This window comes from Arvicanthis niloticus, chromosome 13, assembly GCF_011762505.2.
Source record: "Arvicanthis niloticus isolate mArvNil1 chromosome 13, mArvNil1.pat.X, whole genome shotgun sequence".
Lineage (NCBI taxonomy): Eukaryota > Metazoa > Chordata > Mammalia > Rodentia > Muridae > Arvicanthis > Arvicanthis niloticus.
The window spans coordinates 57,308,110-57,324,292 of NC_047670.1; the positions used below are offsets into that span (position 1 = coordinate 57,308,110).

General features: G+C 48.8%; 3 protein-coding genes across 5 annotated transcripts in view; 1 reads left to right on the top strand and 2 right to left on the bottom strand.

Annotated features, from left to right (window-relative positions):
- Nucleotides 1–4: 4 nt before the first annotated feature.
- On the top strand, nt 5–3,194 carry Smdt1 (single-pass membrane protein with aspartate rich tail 1). The gene is made up of 3 exons (XM_034517194.2): nt 5–190; nt 2,063–2,203; nt 2,969–3,194. The coding sequence occupies exons 1-2, from the start codon at nt 5–7 to the stop codon at nt 2,198–2,200; spliced, it is 324 nt and encodes a 107-aa protein (XP_034373085.1). The 3' UTR covers nt 2,201–2,203; nt 2,969–3,194.
- A 1,065-nt stretch (nt 3,195–4,259) lies between these two features.
- Ndufa6 (NADH:ubiquinone oxidoreductase subunit A6) lies at nt 4,260–8,363 on the bottom strand. The gene is made up of 3 exons (XM_034517193.2): nt 8,172–8,363; nt 5,290–5,405; nt 4,260–4,495 (listed from the first exon to the last, which is right to left on the bottom strand). The coding sequence occupies exons 1-3, from the start codon at nt 8,320–8,322 to the stop codon at nt 4,364–4,366; spliced, it is 399 nt and encodes a 132-aa protein (XP_034373084.1). The 5' UTR covers nt 8,323–8,363; the 3' UTR covers nt 4,260–4,363.
- A 4,058-nt stretch (nt 8,364–12,421) lies between these two features.
- The window catches only part of LOC117718815 (cytochrome P450 2D4), an 11,022-nt gene continuing 7,260 nt past the window's right edge, over nt 12,422–16,183 (bottom strand). For 2 of the 3 annotated variants that reach the window (XM_034516733.1, XM_034516732.2), the window contains exons 3-10: nt 16,090–16,183; nt 15,717–15,869; nt 15,477–15,637; nt 14,930–15,106; nt 14,606–14,747; nt 14,193–14,380; nt 13,630–13,771; nt 12,422–13,523 (exon numbers count right to left, since the gene is read on the bottom strand). The exon at nt 16,090–16,183 is cut by the window's right edge and continues 78 nt beyond it. In XM_034516733.1, the coding sequence (XP_034372624.1) occupies nt 13,345–13,523; nt 13,630–13,771; nt 14,193–14,380; nt 14,606–14,747; nt 14,930–15,106; nt 15,477–15,637; nt 15,717–15,869; nt 16,090–16,183 (1,236 nt within the window). In that variant the 3' untranslated portion in view covers nt 12,422–13,344. Of the gene's footprint in view, nt 13,524–13,629; nt 13,772–14,078; nt 14,381–14,605; nt 14,748–14,929; nt 15,107–15,476; nt 15,638–15,716; nt 15,870–16,089 lie in introns of those variants that run through there. The other variant, XR_013103386.1, reaches the window with a different exon arrangement.

A 16,183-nucleotide genomic window follows, 5' to 3' on the forward strand; every position in this document is an offset into this window, starting at 1 on the left:
GGAGATGGCGTCCATGGTGGCTCGCCGGCTGGCCTGTGTATCAGTCCGACCCGGGGCTCTCTGGAGCGGGCCGAGGGGGAGGAGAGGTGGCGATGTCTACACTGTACCAGGCTGCTCAGGTCTCAGCCAGGTACCGTCGAGGTCAGTCATCGTCACTCGCAGCGGCGCCATTTTGCCCAAGCCGGTGAAAGTGAGTGTCTGTCTAGAGGCGGGGCGAAGGGGTTGAGGCTGGTCACTGGGGGAGCGCGTATGACCTTGTCCTGATTGACAGGCGCAGAGGCCAATCATAGTACTGGCATAGGGCACCGGACCTAGGACTCAATTTGCGCCGCTGGGTTTTGCTGACTTTGACAGGTGGAGGAAAATGCTTCCATAAAACCCAGTGTTAAGCTGGGTTCCTGGACACAGAAGCTGGAGGGCAGCAGTGAAATGTGCAATGTCTTATCTTGAGGGACATAATGACCCATTTCTTTAGGGCCAGAAGCAGGGCTTTGTGTCGATTTATACAAGTCATGCAATCTCTGCCTTAAAGGTGATGGGACATAATAGTCCTGAGGGCTTGAGAGATGGCTTAAGAACTCTGACTGCTCTAACAGAGGACCCGGGTTTAACTCCCAGCACCCACAGGACAGCTCACAATTATCTGTAACTTCAAGACCTGACACCTTCGTGTAGACATACATGAGGCAAAATACCAATGCACATAAAATAAAAATAAATAAATTACTGAAAGAGTGAGAAGGGAATGCGGAAGTAATATACTTAGTAAAAAGGAAATGAAGGGGGCTGGTGAGATAGCTCAGTGGTTAAGAGCACTTGACTGCTGTTCTGGAGGTCCTGAGTTCAAATCCCAGCAACCATATGGTGGCTCACAACCATCTGGAATGAGATCTGATGCCTCATCCGGGATGTCTGAAGACAGCTATAGTATACTTACATATAATAAAAAAAAAAAGGAAAGAAACATTAAAAAAAAAAAGAAATGAAGGAGAAAGGATGGGGGGACTTGGGAGCAGGACCTTTTGTCCTGAGGAATGTGCCAGTTTTACAGATGAACCCAGGGCAGAGCCCTGAAGCCAGCATTTGAAGCTGGCAGCAGAGTTAGGTCTGGACAACCAGGGGCCACATCCTGGTTTTCCCATTCCTGAACTCTGACACTTGCCCTCTCTACCCCTAAAGAAAATGGGAAGTCTCCTACACCAAAGGTTTGCTTTGTGACTGCAGGACTGTGTGGAGTTGAAGGGAAAACAAAATTCTTTAGAGCAAGCCTGAGCTGTACTAACAGTTGACCGCAGTCAGGGTTCCGAGTGAGAAGCAGGAAGGTGCAGCTGCTATATAAAAAGGCACAGCTAGGAAAAACAGAAAGCGAATACCGGTGAAATCTTATTGGCATTCCTCCAGTCCATATTGCCTTTGCATGCTTTTAAAGTTAAATGTGAACTAAGGTTGCTCAGCAGCAGGAACCAGTTAAAGCAGAACTAGGTAGAAGACCACTTCAGTGCATACCTCTTAGTAACGTGATTTTTATTCTATGTGTATGGGTGTTTTGCCTGCATGTATGTCTGTGAAGCACTTAAGTGCCAAATGCCCACAGAGGCCAGACGAGACTGTGGCATCATTGGAACTGGAGTTACTTGCTTGTGAGAGGCTATTTGGGCGCTGAGAACCAGACCTGGGTCCCCTAGAAGAGCAGTCAGTGCTCGTAACCACTGGGCCATCCCTCCAGCCCCTGAACTCACTTTGGCGTATAGAGAGCTGGTTACAGCCCAGCCATCCTAGTGTTCTCATCCAACTGGGTATAGTTCTTGCAAGGAATTAGCTGGTTGGGCCCTAATTTTTAGTTGCTTAGTTTCCTAAATTTAGTTTAGCTTTATGTTTTTCTTTCTGATATCCGTCTTGATGGTCATAAAGCTCACTTTCTGTCTTTGTTGCTCTGAGTTTCCCCAAAGACTTTAAAAATCGAGTGGTATTTGGATCTGGGGTCCATTGCAGGAGATGCCTCTAAGGGCGGGGCTTGAGGCACAGCCCCTGGTCTCTGGAGCTCACTGAATTCTCTCTGCAGATGTCCTTTGGTCTTCTCCGTGTGTTCTCCATTGTGATCCCCTTTCTCTATGTTGGGACACTCATCAGCAAGAACTTTGCTGCTCTACTTGAGGAGCATGACATTTTTGTCCCAGAGGATGATGATGACGATGATTAACAGGTAAGACTGTTCTTCTTGTAAATGGACTGGCACAAGTAGGTGGATCATCTGATCTGTGATAGCCTGGCCTGCAGCAGCACTTGGACCCTCAGGGCAGAAGGGTTCACCCACTGAGACTTTCTCCTAGACTTTTCAGTGCCCTTGATGTACCTTCAGTCTACCGACATTCTCTTGATGACTCATGTGCTTTGTACTTTATGAAATAATGCAGTCTCTGCCTCAGAGATGAAGGGATAAAGAGAATCATGGAGGGTCAAGAACGGGAATGCAGAAGACACCAGTAAGAAGGGGATGGGTGAAGGAGTGTCCCAGGGTGGCATCTCTCAGGAACTCACACTTTCTACTTCACACTGTTAAAGCTGCAGTGTTCCCCTCCCCAGCTGTTTCTGGTTACATCCTTTCCCATCTCCAGGTACTGGCCTATCCTCCTTCCACCATGTCACCCCGCCCACTCATTGTCTTTGTCATCTTCCTTTACCCTCCTATTTGAAAGTGACTACTGCTAAAGCCTGGTGTGAGCTTTTGTGATCCCAGCACTGAAAGAGTAGTAGAGCTCACAGATAGCCTGGGTTAACAGAAGAGCTGATTGCAGAAAACAGAAGAGAAATGCTCCAGGCCTGGTAGCACACAGCACTAATCCTCGCACTGGGGAGGGGGAGGCTGGAACACTAGAACTTCAGGATTATCCTTGACTACAGTTGGTTTGAGACTATTCTGGGCTATGTGAGGCTGTCTTAAAAGTGACTGATGCACGCCTTTCTACAGGGCCCAGGGAGAACAGGAGAAAGCACCAATGAAATGGCGGCACGTTCAGCTCCCTTCCTGCTGGCAGAAGGGTCAAGGAAAGCCCTCAGCCTCACCTCCTCATGGTTTGTGACAACAGCTCGGAATCCTGTGCTTCTGGAGGTTTCCTCAAGGCTGTCTACAGAGCACTGAAAACAACAAGCAAGCCAATTCTGAGTATATAATAAATGAGTCATGTATGATGAAAGGCTGTTCCCACTTCTCACTCCCAGCAGGCTTAGTTGCACGTTCTTGTCTCTTCTGTGTCCAAGAAGCATCTGGTTTAGAGCCAGGATATCCAGGTTATTATACAACCACAAATGCAATTAAGGGGGACTGAGACCTTTTTTCTTTTAAAATTATTTTAAACCATGTATCTGTTTTCAGGTGCTCTTGGAGGCCAAAGGCATGATTCCCCTTAAAGCTGGAGTTAAAGGTTATTATGAATTGCTTGATGTGGGTGCTGGGAACTAACTCTGGTCCCCTCCAAGAACAGCAAGTGCTCTTAACCACTGAGCTATCTTTCCACACACCCCCTCCCCCGACTTGAAATTTTTTACTTTATGTAAGTCCAGCAGAAACTTGCCTCAAAGCCACTAAGGCCTGGAGGGGTTGCCATGTGCTGATCATGCAAAGCTTCCTGCTTAGACGACTATTTTGTAACACTTGGGCCCATTAGGGAAAACAGGGATCCCTGGTGTTGTGGGGTTACTCAGTAACTAAACCCCAAGACTCTGAGTACTTTCCTCCATTATTTAGGACTGTCCAGGTAGAAGCAAGAACATCAATAGTTCAAGGTCATCCCTGGCTACACAGGGAGTAAGCAGGCTATCCTTGGCTACATGAAATTCTGTTTGAACAAAAGTACAGAGTGTGCTGTGTTAGCACTGACCAGTGTGCTCTGCACAGTGAGTGAGGAGGCAGCTAAGCTCATTTATGGACCAGTGCTCCTAAGTAGACGGGCTAGCCTTGGAGCAGTCAGTTCTCCTGCTGTCCCCACGGTGCTCGGTGCTCTGCTCCCTCTGATTGGAGATCCTTGATCCCGAGAAGCCCAGTCTTGGAAGCTGTATACATTAAGTACAGATACAGTAACGAAGTCGTCAGCTTCATGTCCACTGTGGGAGAATCTGGACAGCGTCACATCCCTTCCTGCTTTACCATGCAAGAGTCTGATTCAGTCGGCAGCAAACAGCATTCTCCAGGAGCAGGGGATAAACATGGCATGTGCACTAAGGCCCCACACTTAGGCAAGACATAAGAGAGACCACAGGAAAAAGGTTCACCAGTACAATTTTATCACAAATAACCATCAAATAATGAGCTTATTTATACTCTAAAATAATTAAATATTAACATGCACCTTCCCATCAGGTGACCTCATGGGTCATGGCCAATATAGAACTTGGACAAGAAATCCTTTGGCCTTGGTGTTTCTGTTTCATGGAAAAACCGCATAACGTGTGTCCGCTGCTTCCATACTTTAATGGTTTCCTGGAGCTCCATCTTTCCCTGTGTACAGGAAGGAAGAGGTAGTCAGCTCCAGCCATCAATGAAGAACACAGCACTCCAGTTCAGTTCTGTGTTGTGTTTGGCATGGACTTGCTAATGACTGTACATTAGCATATCCAGAGCTACTCTGCCTTCCTGTGGTTGCAGACAGGTGAGACAGCTTCTAGGGTGGCATCCCACAGGAACTAGCACGTCCTACTTTACACAGTTAAAGCTGCAGTGTCCCCCCCACCCCCACCCCAGACCTCCCCTTCAGTAATCTCAAGCTTACTTTGGGGGCTGAGGTAAGAGATAAGTAGTTCCAGCCCAGGCTATATACTGAGACTATCTCAAAAGTGGAGACCTCCAGGTGGGATATGGTGGTATACACCTTTAATCCTGGCACTTGGCAGGCAGAGGCAGGTGGATCTCAGGGCCAGCCTGGTCTACAAGAGCAAGTTCCAGGATAGCCAGAACTACATAGTGAGACTTCGGCTTTAAAAAGAAAAAAAGAGAAAAAGGGGACCTCTAAGTTGAACTTGGAAAAACACAACAGCTGCTGAGTTGGCAGCTGTCTTCTTTCCCCCACCCCCCACCCCCCCACCCAGACACGGTTTCTCTGTGTAGCCCTCAACCAGGCTGGCCTCGAACTCAGAAATCCACATGCCTCTGCCTCCCAAGTGCTGGAATTAAAGGCATGTGCCACCACTGCCCAGCCGGCAGCTGTCTTTTAATGGAGGTGATATTTACTTGAAGACTCAGAAGCACAGGACAAGCCAGCAGATCTTTTCAGTCTGTCAGAGAGGGTCAGTTACCTTAATGACCAGGAGATCAACCACTCTGGGGTCTGTGACATGGGCATTCTTCATGAACATTTCTCGGACTTTATCCCGTCCTTGCTTCACGGTGATATCCAGCTGCATTAAGTGAACTAAAGAGAAAACACGGCTGTAGAAACCAGACCTTTAAACAGGCTTTTAGAAGCTTATGTCAGTGGGTGACCACTGGACATGGACAGGTGGCTCAGTTACTTCATGGCACATAACCCAACCCTCAGCCTGGATACACCCCATCTTACTAAATTGCCCAGCCGGGATCTCAATGCTCTTTAATGGGCCTCTGGAGAAGCTGTGTACCTATTTGCTTTTTGTGTGTGGGTGGAGCAGTTTGGGATAGAATCTAGGGCCTTGGACAGGCAAGGGCTTGATCACTGAGGAATATTATTTTTATATGGAATATATAATATACTATCATACTATTTTTATATGGGATAACAAGCAAAAATAAAGGCACCAGAGTTGAAATCTGTGTAAAATAATGTAGTGTAGGTTGTAAGTACTATATGAATTTGGGAGCTGAGGGGTACTGCTAAATGTTTGCACAGGGAGGGAAGGCTGTAATCAAAGCACCAGACAACCTGGGGAAGGCCAGACTCTAGGCCTTAACTGAGAGTGGGGACAGTCACCTATGACTGCAAACAAGATACACGGCTGCCACTGTGGAACCATGAGCCACGCCACTCTGCACCCCCACCCCCATATAAGGGACTGAAACTGAACACAATAAACTTCTCTTCCCATAAAAAGTGGGAAGGCTGAGGTGGCTCCACACTAAGAGCACACACTGCCTTTCCAGCCCCAGCAACTATGTCAGACAACTCCAAGACACCTTAACTCTAGCTCCAGGGACCCGTACACACATACACACATGACTTTAAAAGTAATAAAATGATTTTAAAAGTCACAATATTCACCAGTTTATTAAGTCAGTGGCTAACCAGTGGCACACACTCAAGGTGACGGGACTTGATGTGCCACATGGGTGTCCTTTGGACATTAGGTTAGACTGGATTGGTACTAACAGGCCATAGACCCAGCCTACAAGCTGGAGGTGCCTCGGGCTGTGTGGTACTGTGGTGGATCCACAGCAAGGTCTTGTTTCAAAAGAAAGAAAATCAGGGTTTAGTCACTCATTCCCTGACACTCAGCCTTTGGCAGATTTGCTGAGGACATGAAGGATACAAAAGGACCACATAGGAAGGTGACAGAGACAACATCAAGGGTTTGCAAGGCATTCTGGTTACAGAGGCCAGTAGATTCAGTTAACGAGGATACCTTGTGCTTTGACTATTCTTTTGACATGACTCTGATCTATAAAACTGCAATCAGCCAACCATGGTGGCACATGCTTTTAACCCCAGTATTGGGGACTCAGGCTGATGGATCAAGGAGTTGAGACAAAATCCTAACAAAAGCCAGACCAAGCACTGAGGCAGATGGCTCTTTGAGTTCAAGGCCTGCCTGGTTTATGTAGCAAGTTCCAGGCCAGACAATGCTACAATGTGAGACGCTGTCTCAGAAAAACAAAACAACAAAAAGTCACAAAACCACACAGAGACAAAATCATGCTGTGTCTAAATCAGGTTTGAGTCTTTTGTTATACTCAAATTCAGTGATCACAGAAATGGTAAATACAACATTAGGTTCTCAGAGAGCTGGTTAGCAGGGTCAGTGTGCACACAGGGATTTCAGGAAAGAACTGTAAAATGACAAACTGAGACAAATGTAAATTGATACAGAACCTGTCATTCAAAATCTTAGTATTTGTGAAGCATCAGGTCTAGAGACTGAAGTGTGCAATGTTATAACTGCTGTCAGGTGAATGTGGGCCTGAGGTTGGTACTGGTTTTTTACTCCATTTTGTGTTGTAAGAACTAGAAGAAATCTTCTCCCCATCAGTGCCTCCCCTGAGTTTTATATGTTACTATAGTAACCTATTTAATACAGTAATTCTCCAAAGAAGACAGTATTATGGCCATTTTACAGATAAGCAAGTACAGATGAAAAATCTTAACCAAGGTCACACAGCTAATAAAGGTCAGAACCTGAGGACAGTGTGACTGCTTCTCGGCAGTGTTGAGGCATGCCATGGAGTTAGCTGTCACGCACTGGAAAATGTCTTGCCCCTCAGATCAGCTGTGGTGGTTCAAGTTAAATACATGTCTACTCAAAGATGTCCCTGACATTTGTAGGACATTTGAACTCTCTCACCCCCTTCTAAAATCCACTACAGTGGCAGCACTGAGGGAGACCACCAAGATAACAGACTCACCACTCAGGTGAACAGATTAGATTCTCTCACCTATGGGGAAAGGGGTGTTTTGCAGCAGTAGGGGGCTAGACTTCAAAATTCTGGAGCAAGCTGACTGAGTGAGTAAGGTTAGGGAGCTCTGAGAGGCCATTTCGTCTGGAGGCTTCAAAAGGCACCAGGAAGCTACTGAATGACCTTGGCCAAGTCGTTTCCCTCTCGCGATGCAGTTTGTTCTCCAGACTGGGTAATGGATAACTGCTAAATCCCCTCGTCACTTTAGTTACAAAATCTAATGGGCATCTGGGACATTTTCTGGTTAAAGTTGGGTTCAAGAAGCACCGGGGCTAGTTCGGGACCGCAGACGCATCAATTCGTCTCTCTCAGTCCCTGCTCACCCCTCCCAGGGGCTCTGTAAGAATACAGGGACAAAGGCCACCAAGGCGACTAGGGCGCTAGGAAGGCCTGTCCCGGGGTGGGGCACTCTAGCTCGTGTGACCTCCTTCCCCCGAAATCCAGTGCTCGTTTCTGTTCTAGTAGGTGACCTCAGCTCGGCAGAGAGACCTTGGACAGGTGCCTCCGGGGCCCCGAATGCACCCCTGCTTCTCACCAGTGTTCGGCACCTCCCGATACCAAGCGCGGTAGAGCTCGCGCACCCTCCGCTTGGCCTCGTTCAAGTCGCGACTGAAAATGGGCTTCACCGAAGTACTGGCTGCAGCAGCCGCGGCAGCCTGTCGCAGGCCGCCAGCTGCGGCCGCCATCTTGACAAGGAAGCCCCGCCCCTTCAGCGCGCGCACGCGCGGTGCTACGGGACGCGACGCGACGTCTTCTGCCGCACTTGGGGGGGGATTGACTGGACTGGGGCTCTCGGATTGGCTGGAAGCCTCTACGCAAAGGCTCTGCGATGCGCATGCTCCACCGCGGAAACCTTGATCAATGGTTGTCTCGTTCGACGGCGGCGCTGAGGAACCACGAGGGGGCGCTGCGTCGAGGCTTCCGTCCCCGGTCTGTGGAGCTCTGTCTGCTCTTTTCCAAAAGTTCGTTCCTTTAACCCCCGTGCGGTGGGCTGCAGGCTCCGAGGAAGAAGGCCTCGTGTGTAGATAACTGTGCCAGGCGGCGATGGCAGTCTTTGCGCAGTTACAGTGTATATATACTGTTATATTGTGTATGCAGTGTAGTATGCTGTACATATTGTGTATGTGCTTCCGAAAAATCGTTTTCTTCTAGACATGGTGTGGATCACAAAAGCGCCTCTGGCTTGAGCTTTTTGGTGATTCACAGCCCTGGGATTATAATGACAACTCCATTCTGTATGTTTGTTTACTTACTGTTTTTTCGTTGCCGTCTGATTGCGGCTGACTTGGAGCTCACTTATGGAGACCAGCCAGGCTGGCCTCAGAACTTGCAGTGATTTCTCTGCCTCCGCAAGTTTGTGCCCACCGCACCTATGGTTGCCTTTTTGTAAATAAATGTGTATGGATGTTTTGCATGTTTGTATGTCTGTGCACCACGTGTGTTTTTGGTGCCCAAGAAGGTGATGGGTTCCCCTCGGACTGACAGTTTGAGTTACTTTGTGGAGCTGGTAACTGAGCCCAGATCCTCTGGAAATGCAGTCAGAGTGCTTAATCATTCACTGAGGCGAGGCGTCTCTGCAGTCCCTGTTGTTAACATTTGGCCTTGCACTCCAGATTCCCCTGGCCTCAGTCTTCTTAGTACTGGGTGCTACTACACCTAGCCTAATCATCTCCAGTTTAGACAAGGACTTTTACATCTCAAACCATGGAAGCTGGAAGCATCCTTAAGTCATCCATCTGGGTACCTCTGGCTTTGCTGGCATGACTCATTAAAGTTCTCACTGGACATCAAGTGTAAAGAAAAAAGAAACTGCTAACAACATGAAAAGTGGAGCCTTAAGTCGTTAGTGTGGTTTAATCTCATAACATCGGTAGGTACTAATAGCATTCTTATTTTACAGGCAAGGGAACAGTACAGAATCTCCATCACTTGCCTGTAGGTCATCTCCCTGCCTGATCACTGTCCTTTCCTGAAAGTTCAGTTGACTGGGACTGAAGGTATTGAGGAAATGGCAAGGGACAGGACTGAGTCTATGAGCACTGACCTTGCCATGTGACTCCAGTGGTGTGGATATGGCCCTATGTCACTCAGCCTTTATCCTGTCAAAGGATAGTAGATGTCTTTCCATTTAATATTTTTGAAACATGTGTGTGTGTGTGCGTGTGTGTGTGCGCGCGCGTGTGTGTGTATGTGTGTGTGTAGGGGTCAGAAGACAACTTTTGAGAGTTCTCCATGTGGTCCCAGGGATCAAATTCAGATCATTAGGCTTGGTGGTATGGCTTTACCTATGGAGCCATCCTGTCAGCCCATATTTCTGTATTTTAATGGGGATATACTCCTTATATACTGGAAGACCTAGTTCAGTCAGCAGACAGCTCACTATACAAGCATAGGGATATGATTTCAAGCCCCAGCATCCAAAGTAAAAGGCTGGAAATGATGGTCTGCAGGGGAGGTAGAGACAGCTAGATCCATGGGTCATTCGATGTAATCTAGTCAGGAATTCTCAGGTCCCAGTGAGAGGCCCTGTCTCACGGTACCTAAAGGAGGGCATGGGAGGTTGACCTTTGCCTTCATGCATACCCTCATGGACACAGACACAGACACAATGTATACAGTAATACTCCATATATATGACTGTTCTATATCTATATTATATATAGTTATATAATAAAGCTGAAGAATTGCTGCCTAATGACATTCTAATATAATAACTGCACCATGCATTATGCATATCTCTGTGGTGATATAAACAAACATAGTCCTTCCAGTCAAAGTACAATATACACACTATACTCAGCACACATCATTTAATAATTATTGGTTACAGTCCTGTGGCTCTAAATACACCGTGTCCAAGGCAACCTTAAAAAGAAAGCAGGCAGGACCATGTTTAGCCACAGTGAGGGACATTAATGTCACCCACATGTATGGGTAGCCAAAATGTCTACAGAAGATGGGATTTGGTCTCTCATAGGGTGAAAATGACTTCCATGGTCTGCTGGGAAAGCTGGGAAGTCTAGTCCTTCAGCAGAAACTATCCTTCCAAACTCTGAGAAGATATAAAAACGCAGGGCAAGGTGTTAAAGCTGTTTGCTGCTGAGGAGGGTCTTTGTCACAGGTGTTGCTGCCTGTGTGCTGGGTCCCCAGACCTGAGTGGTGCTGCCACCGTGATGTCAGCTGTGCTGAGGCCTGGGGCCTGCTATGTTCCCCATTGGTTCTATGGGCACGAGTCAGATCATGAACTCATCTGGGGGGAGGGGACAGGGTTATACTGTCTCCTTAGAATTAATAGTTTGACAGATTTTATATTTTGTTTTATATAGCTAAGTAGGCAGTTGGGCTACCAGGTTCCTATAGTGAGAGCTAGAAACAGAAGGGTTAATGGCCCAGCTATGGCCTGAAGTAGAGTAGTTAACCGGGGTAGGGGGTGTGGGTGTGGGGCAGAACAAAGACTGATACTGGTTGTTAGATTCCAATGTCTTTCTCCTGTCTCCTTATTTTTTAAAAATATTTATTTATTCATTTATTTTATGTGAGTACATTGTCACTACCTTCAGACACACCAGAAGAGGGCATCAGATCTCATTACATATGGTTGTGAGTCACCATGTGGTTGCTGGAATTGAACTCAGGACCTCTGGAAGAGTAGTCTGTGCTCTTAACCTCTGAGCCATCTTTCCAGCCCCCCTGTCTCCTTATTTTTAGGGGTATTTATTTGTTTGTTTGTTTTAATTAAAGGTCCCCTCTTTATTTTCCTAGTTTTTATTTGTACTTGGTAGATGTCCAGAAATGGCTCCAGGGATGCAGAATCAGTTGTCTGCAGTGCTGGTCAGAAATGTAGCTGCATCCTGTGTTGCTCATCCATCCATTTTTTTCTATCCCCACTCCCAATCTAAACTGTTTTTATTCTCTCATATATAACACCCTGACCGCTGTTTCTCCTTCCTTCCTTCCTCCCTTCCTTCCTCCTTCCCTCCTCCTCCTTCCCTCCTCTTCCTCCTTCCCTCTTCCTTCCTCCTTCCCTCCTCCCCCTTCCCTCCTCCTCCTTCCCTCCTCCTCCTTCCCTCCTCTTCCTTCCCTCCTCCCCCCCCCCCCAGGTTATTTTTAACCATGGCTAAATCTTTTTAACCATCTCTAATTGACTGCCATAGAAACAAGATTTTTTTTTAGTACTATATACAGACTTCCTTGTCTCATAAAGAGGAGGTCCAATCCTCTTCGTTTTGAAGAGCAACCTCAGCTAAAGAATCTAACTGGGCTTCCAGGCTGGAAGCAGAGTTTTTTGATGGCCCAGGTCTATGTTGCTTGCATACTGGGTGTTTAAAAAGGTTTTTCTCCCATAACTAGGGCTCGTTTCAACTGCAGCAGAGCCCATGATACTGACCAACAGGGAAATGGGGACAGCATGTTGTGCATGGGGAAGCCTAGAGTCTAGATTTAGGTGGGCTCCATGGCCACCATTGCTGCCAGTGTTGCCATAGCAACAGCTGCAGCCACTGCCCATAAGCCTGAAGGAAACTGTGGGCCATGGGGAGAGGAAGGGGGTAATGGTGGGCAGGATTGTTCCCTTCCACTTCAGATGTTTCTCCAGTCTACAGAACTGACAGAAACACATAGAAAGACACATATAAAGACAACCGGGGGTGGCCACTGCACACTTAAACACCTGAACAGACCAGGGGAGTCTTGTAATGTCTCACCTGGATCCCAGACATTGAGTCAGCTATGCTCCTTTGTGTCCTAAACAGAAGGCACTGTAACCTCTGCGGGTAACAGACCAGGCAACTTTGAAATTTGTTTATTTTTTGGCGTGCGGTGTTAGACTGCTCCAAAGCTTTAGGCAGCAATTGATCAAAAGGAGTCCTAGGGCCCTGGAAAGTCTTCAGGTTATGCACATCCTAGGAGCTTGGCTACCATTCTCTCTCTGCTCCAAGGAACTGCTGTCTATGTGCTGAGTTTTATAGCCCAAATGGTATGTCCTTCATGGAGTCAGTTGTGCTAAGATCTGGGAACTTCCTAAGGTCTGGGAGCCTGTTTCAATACCAAGCTTACAGGTCCTATCAACCCTGGTTACAGAGGCCCTTTCTTACTGTGCATGGGCCTGGACACCGGTATCTCTGTTGGGTCATGGAATTAGCAGTGACAAAGAAGCCTAGGAGGTAACCTGCTTCTGGACTCCCATAAAGCCGTTTAGGGAAGCATGTGGTACCCAACAGGTAACCTTGGGCACTTAACCTGCATATCATTTCCAGCCTCCCTGACTTCTTTACATCTCTGGGATGTCATATAAGATGCTGGCTGAGCAGTTAGCCTTGGTTGTGTAGTGGATCTGAAATGGGGGTGTGTAGGAGAAAGCGGTCCTGCCCTTCCCTCATCTATGTAACTTATACTGCCACACCTCAGCAGTCCTTTCCTACCCTCCTTCCAGATGTTGGTATCTACATATAAACATTATCAATTTGGGTGACAAAGTGGGGACAGGGTAAAGGCAAGAATGGGGTCATTTCCCAGGTCAACAGAGCAGTTCTTCCACTGGGGTCAAATGGTCAAGTAAAAATAAGCTGGAGATGCGGACGTCCCATGGGAAGGATGCTTAGGCCCCTTACAGCCTGGAGACCCACAGGGGTTATTTAGTTTACAGTAAAATGATTTATTGAGCATTTAGGACCCTAGCAAGCACAGTGAGCGAGATGTCTTACTTCCTCTTAGCGGGGCAAAGCACAGAGCTGGTAGGGGCATGGAGTTGTCAGAGCAACAAAGGTGCCACGGTCGCTGGGCCGGGGCTGTCCTGCAGGCACGGAGAAGCTAAAACGCTGCAGGAGGCAGGTGAAGAAGAGGAAGAGCTCCATGCGGGCCAGGGGCTCCCCCAGGCATGCTCGGCGGCCTGTGGGTGGGAGAGGGCTCAGTCAGTCTGGGACCTCATTGGAGCTTCACCCTTCAAGTCACCCTCAGGACAGACAGACAGACAGCCCCCCTCCCCCCCCAGGCACCTGCTGAGAATGGCATGAAGGCCTCATGCTTCACAAAGTGGCCCTGGGCATCCAGGAAGTGTTCAGGATGGAAGTGGAGGGGCTTCTCCCAGACAGTCTCATCCTTCAGCACTGAGGACAGGTTGGTGACGAGGGTCGACCCCTGGCAGGAGGCACGTGGTGTGAACATGAGCTGGGGTTGGGCTGCCTAGTCCCTGGTCACCAAGTTCATATGCACAATCTCCACCTCATATGGGACCCTTTTATGTAACCCCAGCCTTAGAGGCTTCTTGGCTTTCATTAATACTACGACAGGGATAAGTGATAAGTGACAGATGTACGCACACTGTCACCTGTATTTATAAGTAGTGGCTGTTATAACCACTCCTGCCATATTTTACCTTGCCTGCCTTTCTAGCTGGGCATTCTATAGTACAATTCTTGCTACCATTTTTTCCTCCCATACTTACCCAGGGGAAGTTGGTTCTGTTGAGTTGCCTAAATTCCAGTCCTTCTTAAGTGGACAGCTCAGTCCATTAGCAAGCTGGCAACGCTGACTAGACACTGGAGGGTCCCAGGCCTACCTTAGGGATAAGGAAGCCTTGCACTTCAATGTCACGAGAAGTCTTGTGAGGCACACCAAGAGGGAGAATGTCTGCAAAGCGCTGCACCTCATGGATGACAGCATTGGTGTAGGGCATGCGGGCCTGGTCTGCCATCTCAGGATGCCTCACCTGCCCTATGACCTCATCGATTTCCTGTTGTGAGCGGCCTGGAAGGACAGCATCCCCTCAGTTAAGTGCTCTAGAGGGTACCCCTTGTCCCTCCACTACCTCTATTGTAATTGTATTGTATTTTCCATGGGAGAAAGAAGGCCATCACCCTTGTTGGAGTTTGGGTCAAATCAGTGCTGGAAGCCACAAGTGTCCTAAATAAGCTTAAGACGTGTGCTTCTACCCCCCAGCCCCACCTTATTTCTAGCCCCAGCCAGGCTTACGCTGCACATCTGGATGCAGGATCATGAGCAGCAGGGCCCAGGACAGTGTGGTTGAGGTGGTCACCATCCCTGCCATGAACAGGTCACCCACCACCATGCGCAAGTTCCCATCATTGAAGCTGCTGTCAGGATTCCCCTTGGCCTGGTCCAGGCAGAAAGAGTGGGCTCAGTAGGGAGAGGCAGGTCCACATGGCCTCTCATTGTCCCCCTGGCAGCCCAGGTGCTGAGTTACGTGGTGATGCACAGGACCACATCCTTCTGGCTCAGAGCTCTCATGACCTCAGCCCACAGCCCCTGGCTACATCTCCTGGGGCTTCCAATCACCTTCTCTATCTCTGCCAGGAAGGCCTCAGTCAGGTCTCGGGGTGGCTGGGCAGGGTCCCAGGTCATCTTGTGCTCAGTCAGCAGCTCATCCAGCATGGCCACAAAGGCCCTTTTTCCAGGGAAGACCTTGCCAACCAGCCCTGGGATTCGCAGGAGCATCGGAAACACATTCAGGAGCTGTGAGCGGCATAGAGGGACCAATAGAGAGGCCTGGCTGGCTCCTGGCTGTGCTCACTTGGGACGGCCCCAGGTCCCAGCTTCCTCCAGGGTAGACTAGTGCAGTGACATAGCTCCTCCCTGCCAGCCTCTAACCTTCCCTTTTGCCCTGAGCTTCCAGAAGGGCTACCATACTGTGGAAATGTCAGATGTGTGTGGCTGCCACATGGATGGGGAGCACTTGACCCCAGCCTGCCCCCTCCCCTCCCACTGATGTTTGTCCATCTCCTCCCAGAATGCCCTCCTCCTGTCACTCCTGCATGTCGGTCACCTCCCTGAGAGTCTCCACTGTATGAAGTTATCTGGGTACTGACACCCCTGAGCCCCGCACCATGGGCAGGAATCCAGATTCCTCCTTGAGAGTCTCCTTCAACAAGTTCAGTAGCCTGATGAAGTGTGGGTCATCGTACTCAAAGCGGCGGGCATAGAGGAGGGAAGCGATCACGTTACACACTGCTTTATCCAATAGAGTGTTAGGGCTGAAAGGGCATCCTGGGAGTAGAAATGCCAGTCAGGCTGTTGGTTGTCTGCCCCACTTATCCCCACCTATCCCCGCCAATCCATCACCTACCAGTATGGTCAGCGAAGGCAGCACAGAGGCATCTGGCCTCCTCGGTCACCCACTGCTCCAGTGACTTCTTGCCCAGGCCAAAGTGACGCAAGGTGGACACAGAGAAGCGCCGCTGCTGGCGCCAGGCAGGTCCGTACCGTGCTAGGACCACACCTGGAGGGCCACACTTAGGCCTGAGACCTCACCTTCTTTTCTGCTCCTGTGCTATGTTACCACGACTACGGCCCATAGCTGCTGTAAGATCCTTTGTCCACCCGTTAGCCATCAGCCCTTGCTGTCTTTTCTCTCTTCCCATCCCTCCTCCACCTCAATCAGGTCCCAAACTGTCTCTAGCCCCCATTTGCCCACCACTCCTGCCACTGTCTGCATTTGCCTTGAGAGCGTGGTCCAAAGCCCAACTGGTCGTTGAAATGCAGCGGTGGCCGGTCAGCGGTGTCCTCGCTGTATCTCACCAGTGCCTCTCGCAG

Bases quoted from the DNA above. Each gene is read 5' to 3' on its own strand.
- Smdt1 (XM_034517194.2), top strand. From the start codon at position 5: ATGGCGTCCATGGTGGCTCGCCGGCTGGCCTGTGTATCAGTCCGACCC. The intron at 191-2,062 runs GTGAGTGTCTGT...TTCTCTCTGCAG, and splicing joins TTTTGCCCAAGCCGGTGAAA to ATGTCCTTTGGTCTTCTCCG.
- Ndufa6 (XM_034517193.2), bottom strand. From the start codon at position 8,322: ATGGCGGCCGCAGCTGGCGGCCTGCGACAGGCTGCCGCGGCTGCTGCA. The intron at 5,406-8,171 runs GTGAGAAGCAGG...TTTTCTCTTTAG, and splicing joins TCGGGAGGTGCCGAACACTG to TTCACTTAATGCAGCTGGAT. The intron at 4,496-5,289 runs GTAACTGACCCT...TCCTGTACACAG, and splicing joins TTGATCTCCTGGTCATTAAG to GGAAAGATGGAGCTCCAGGA.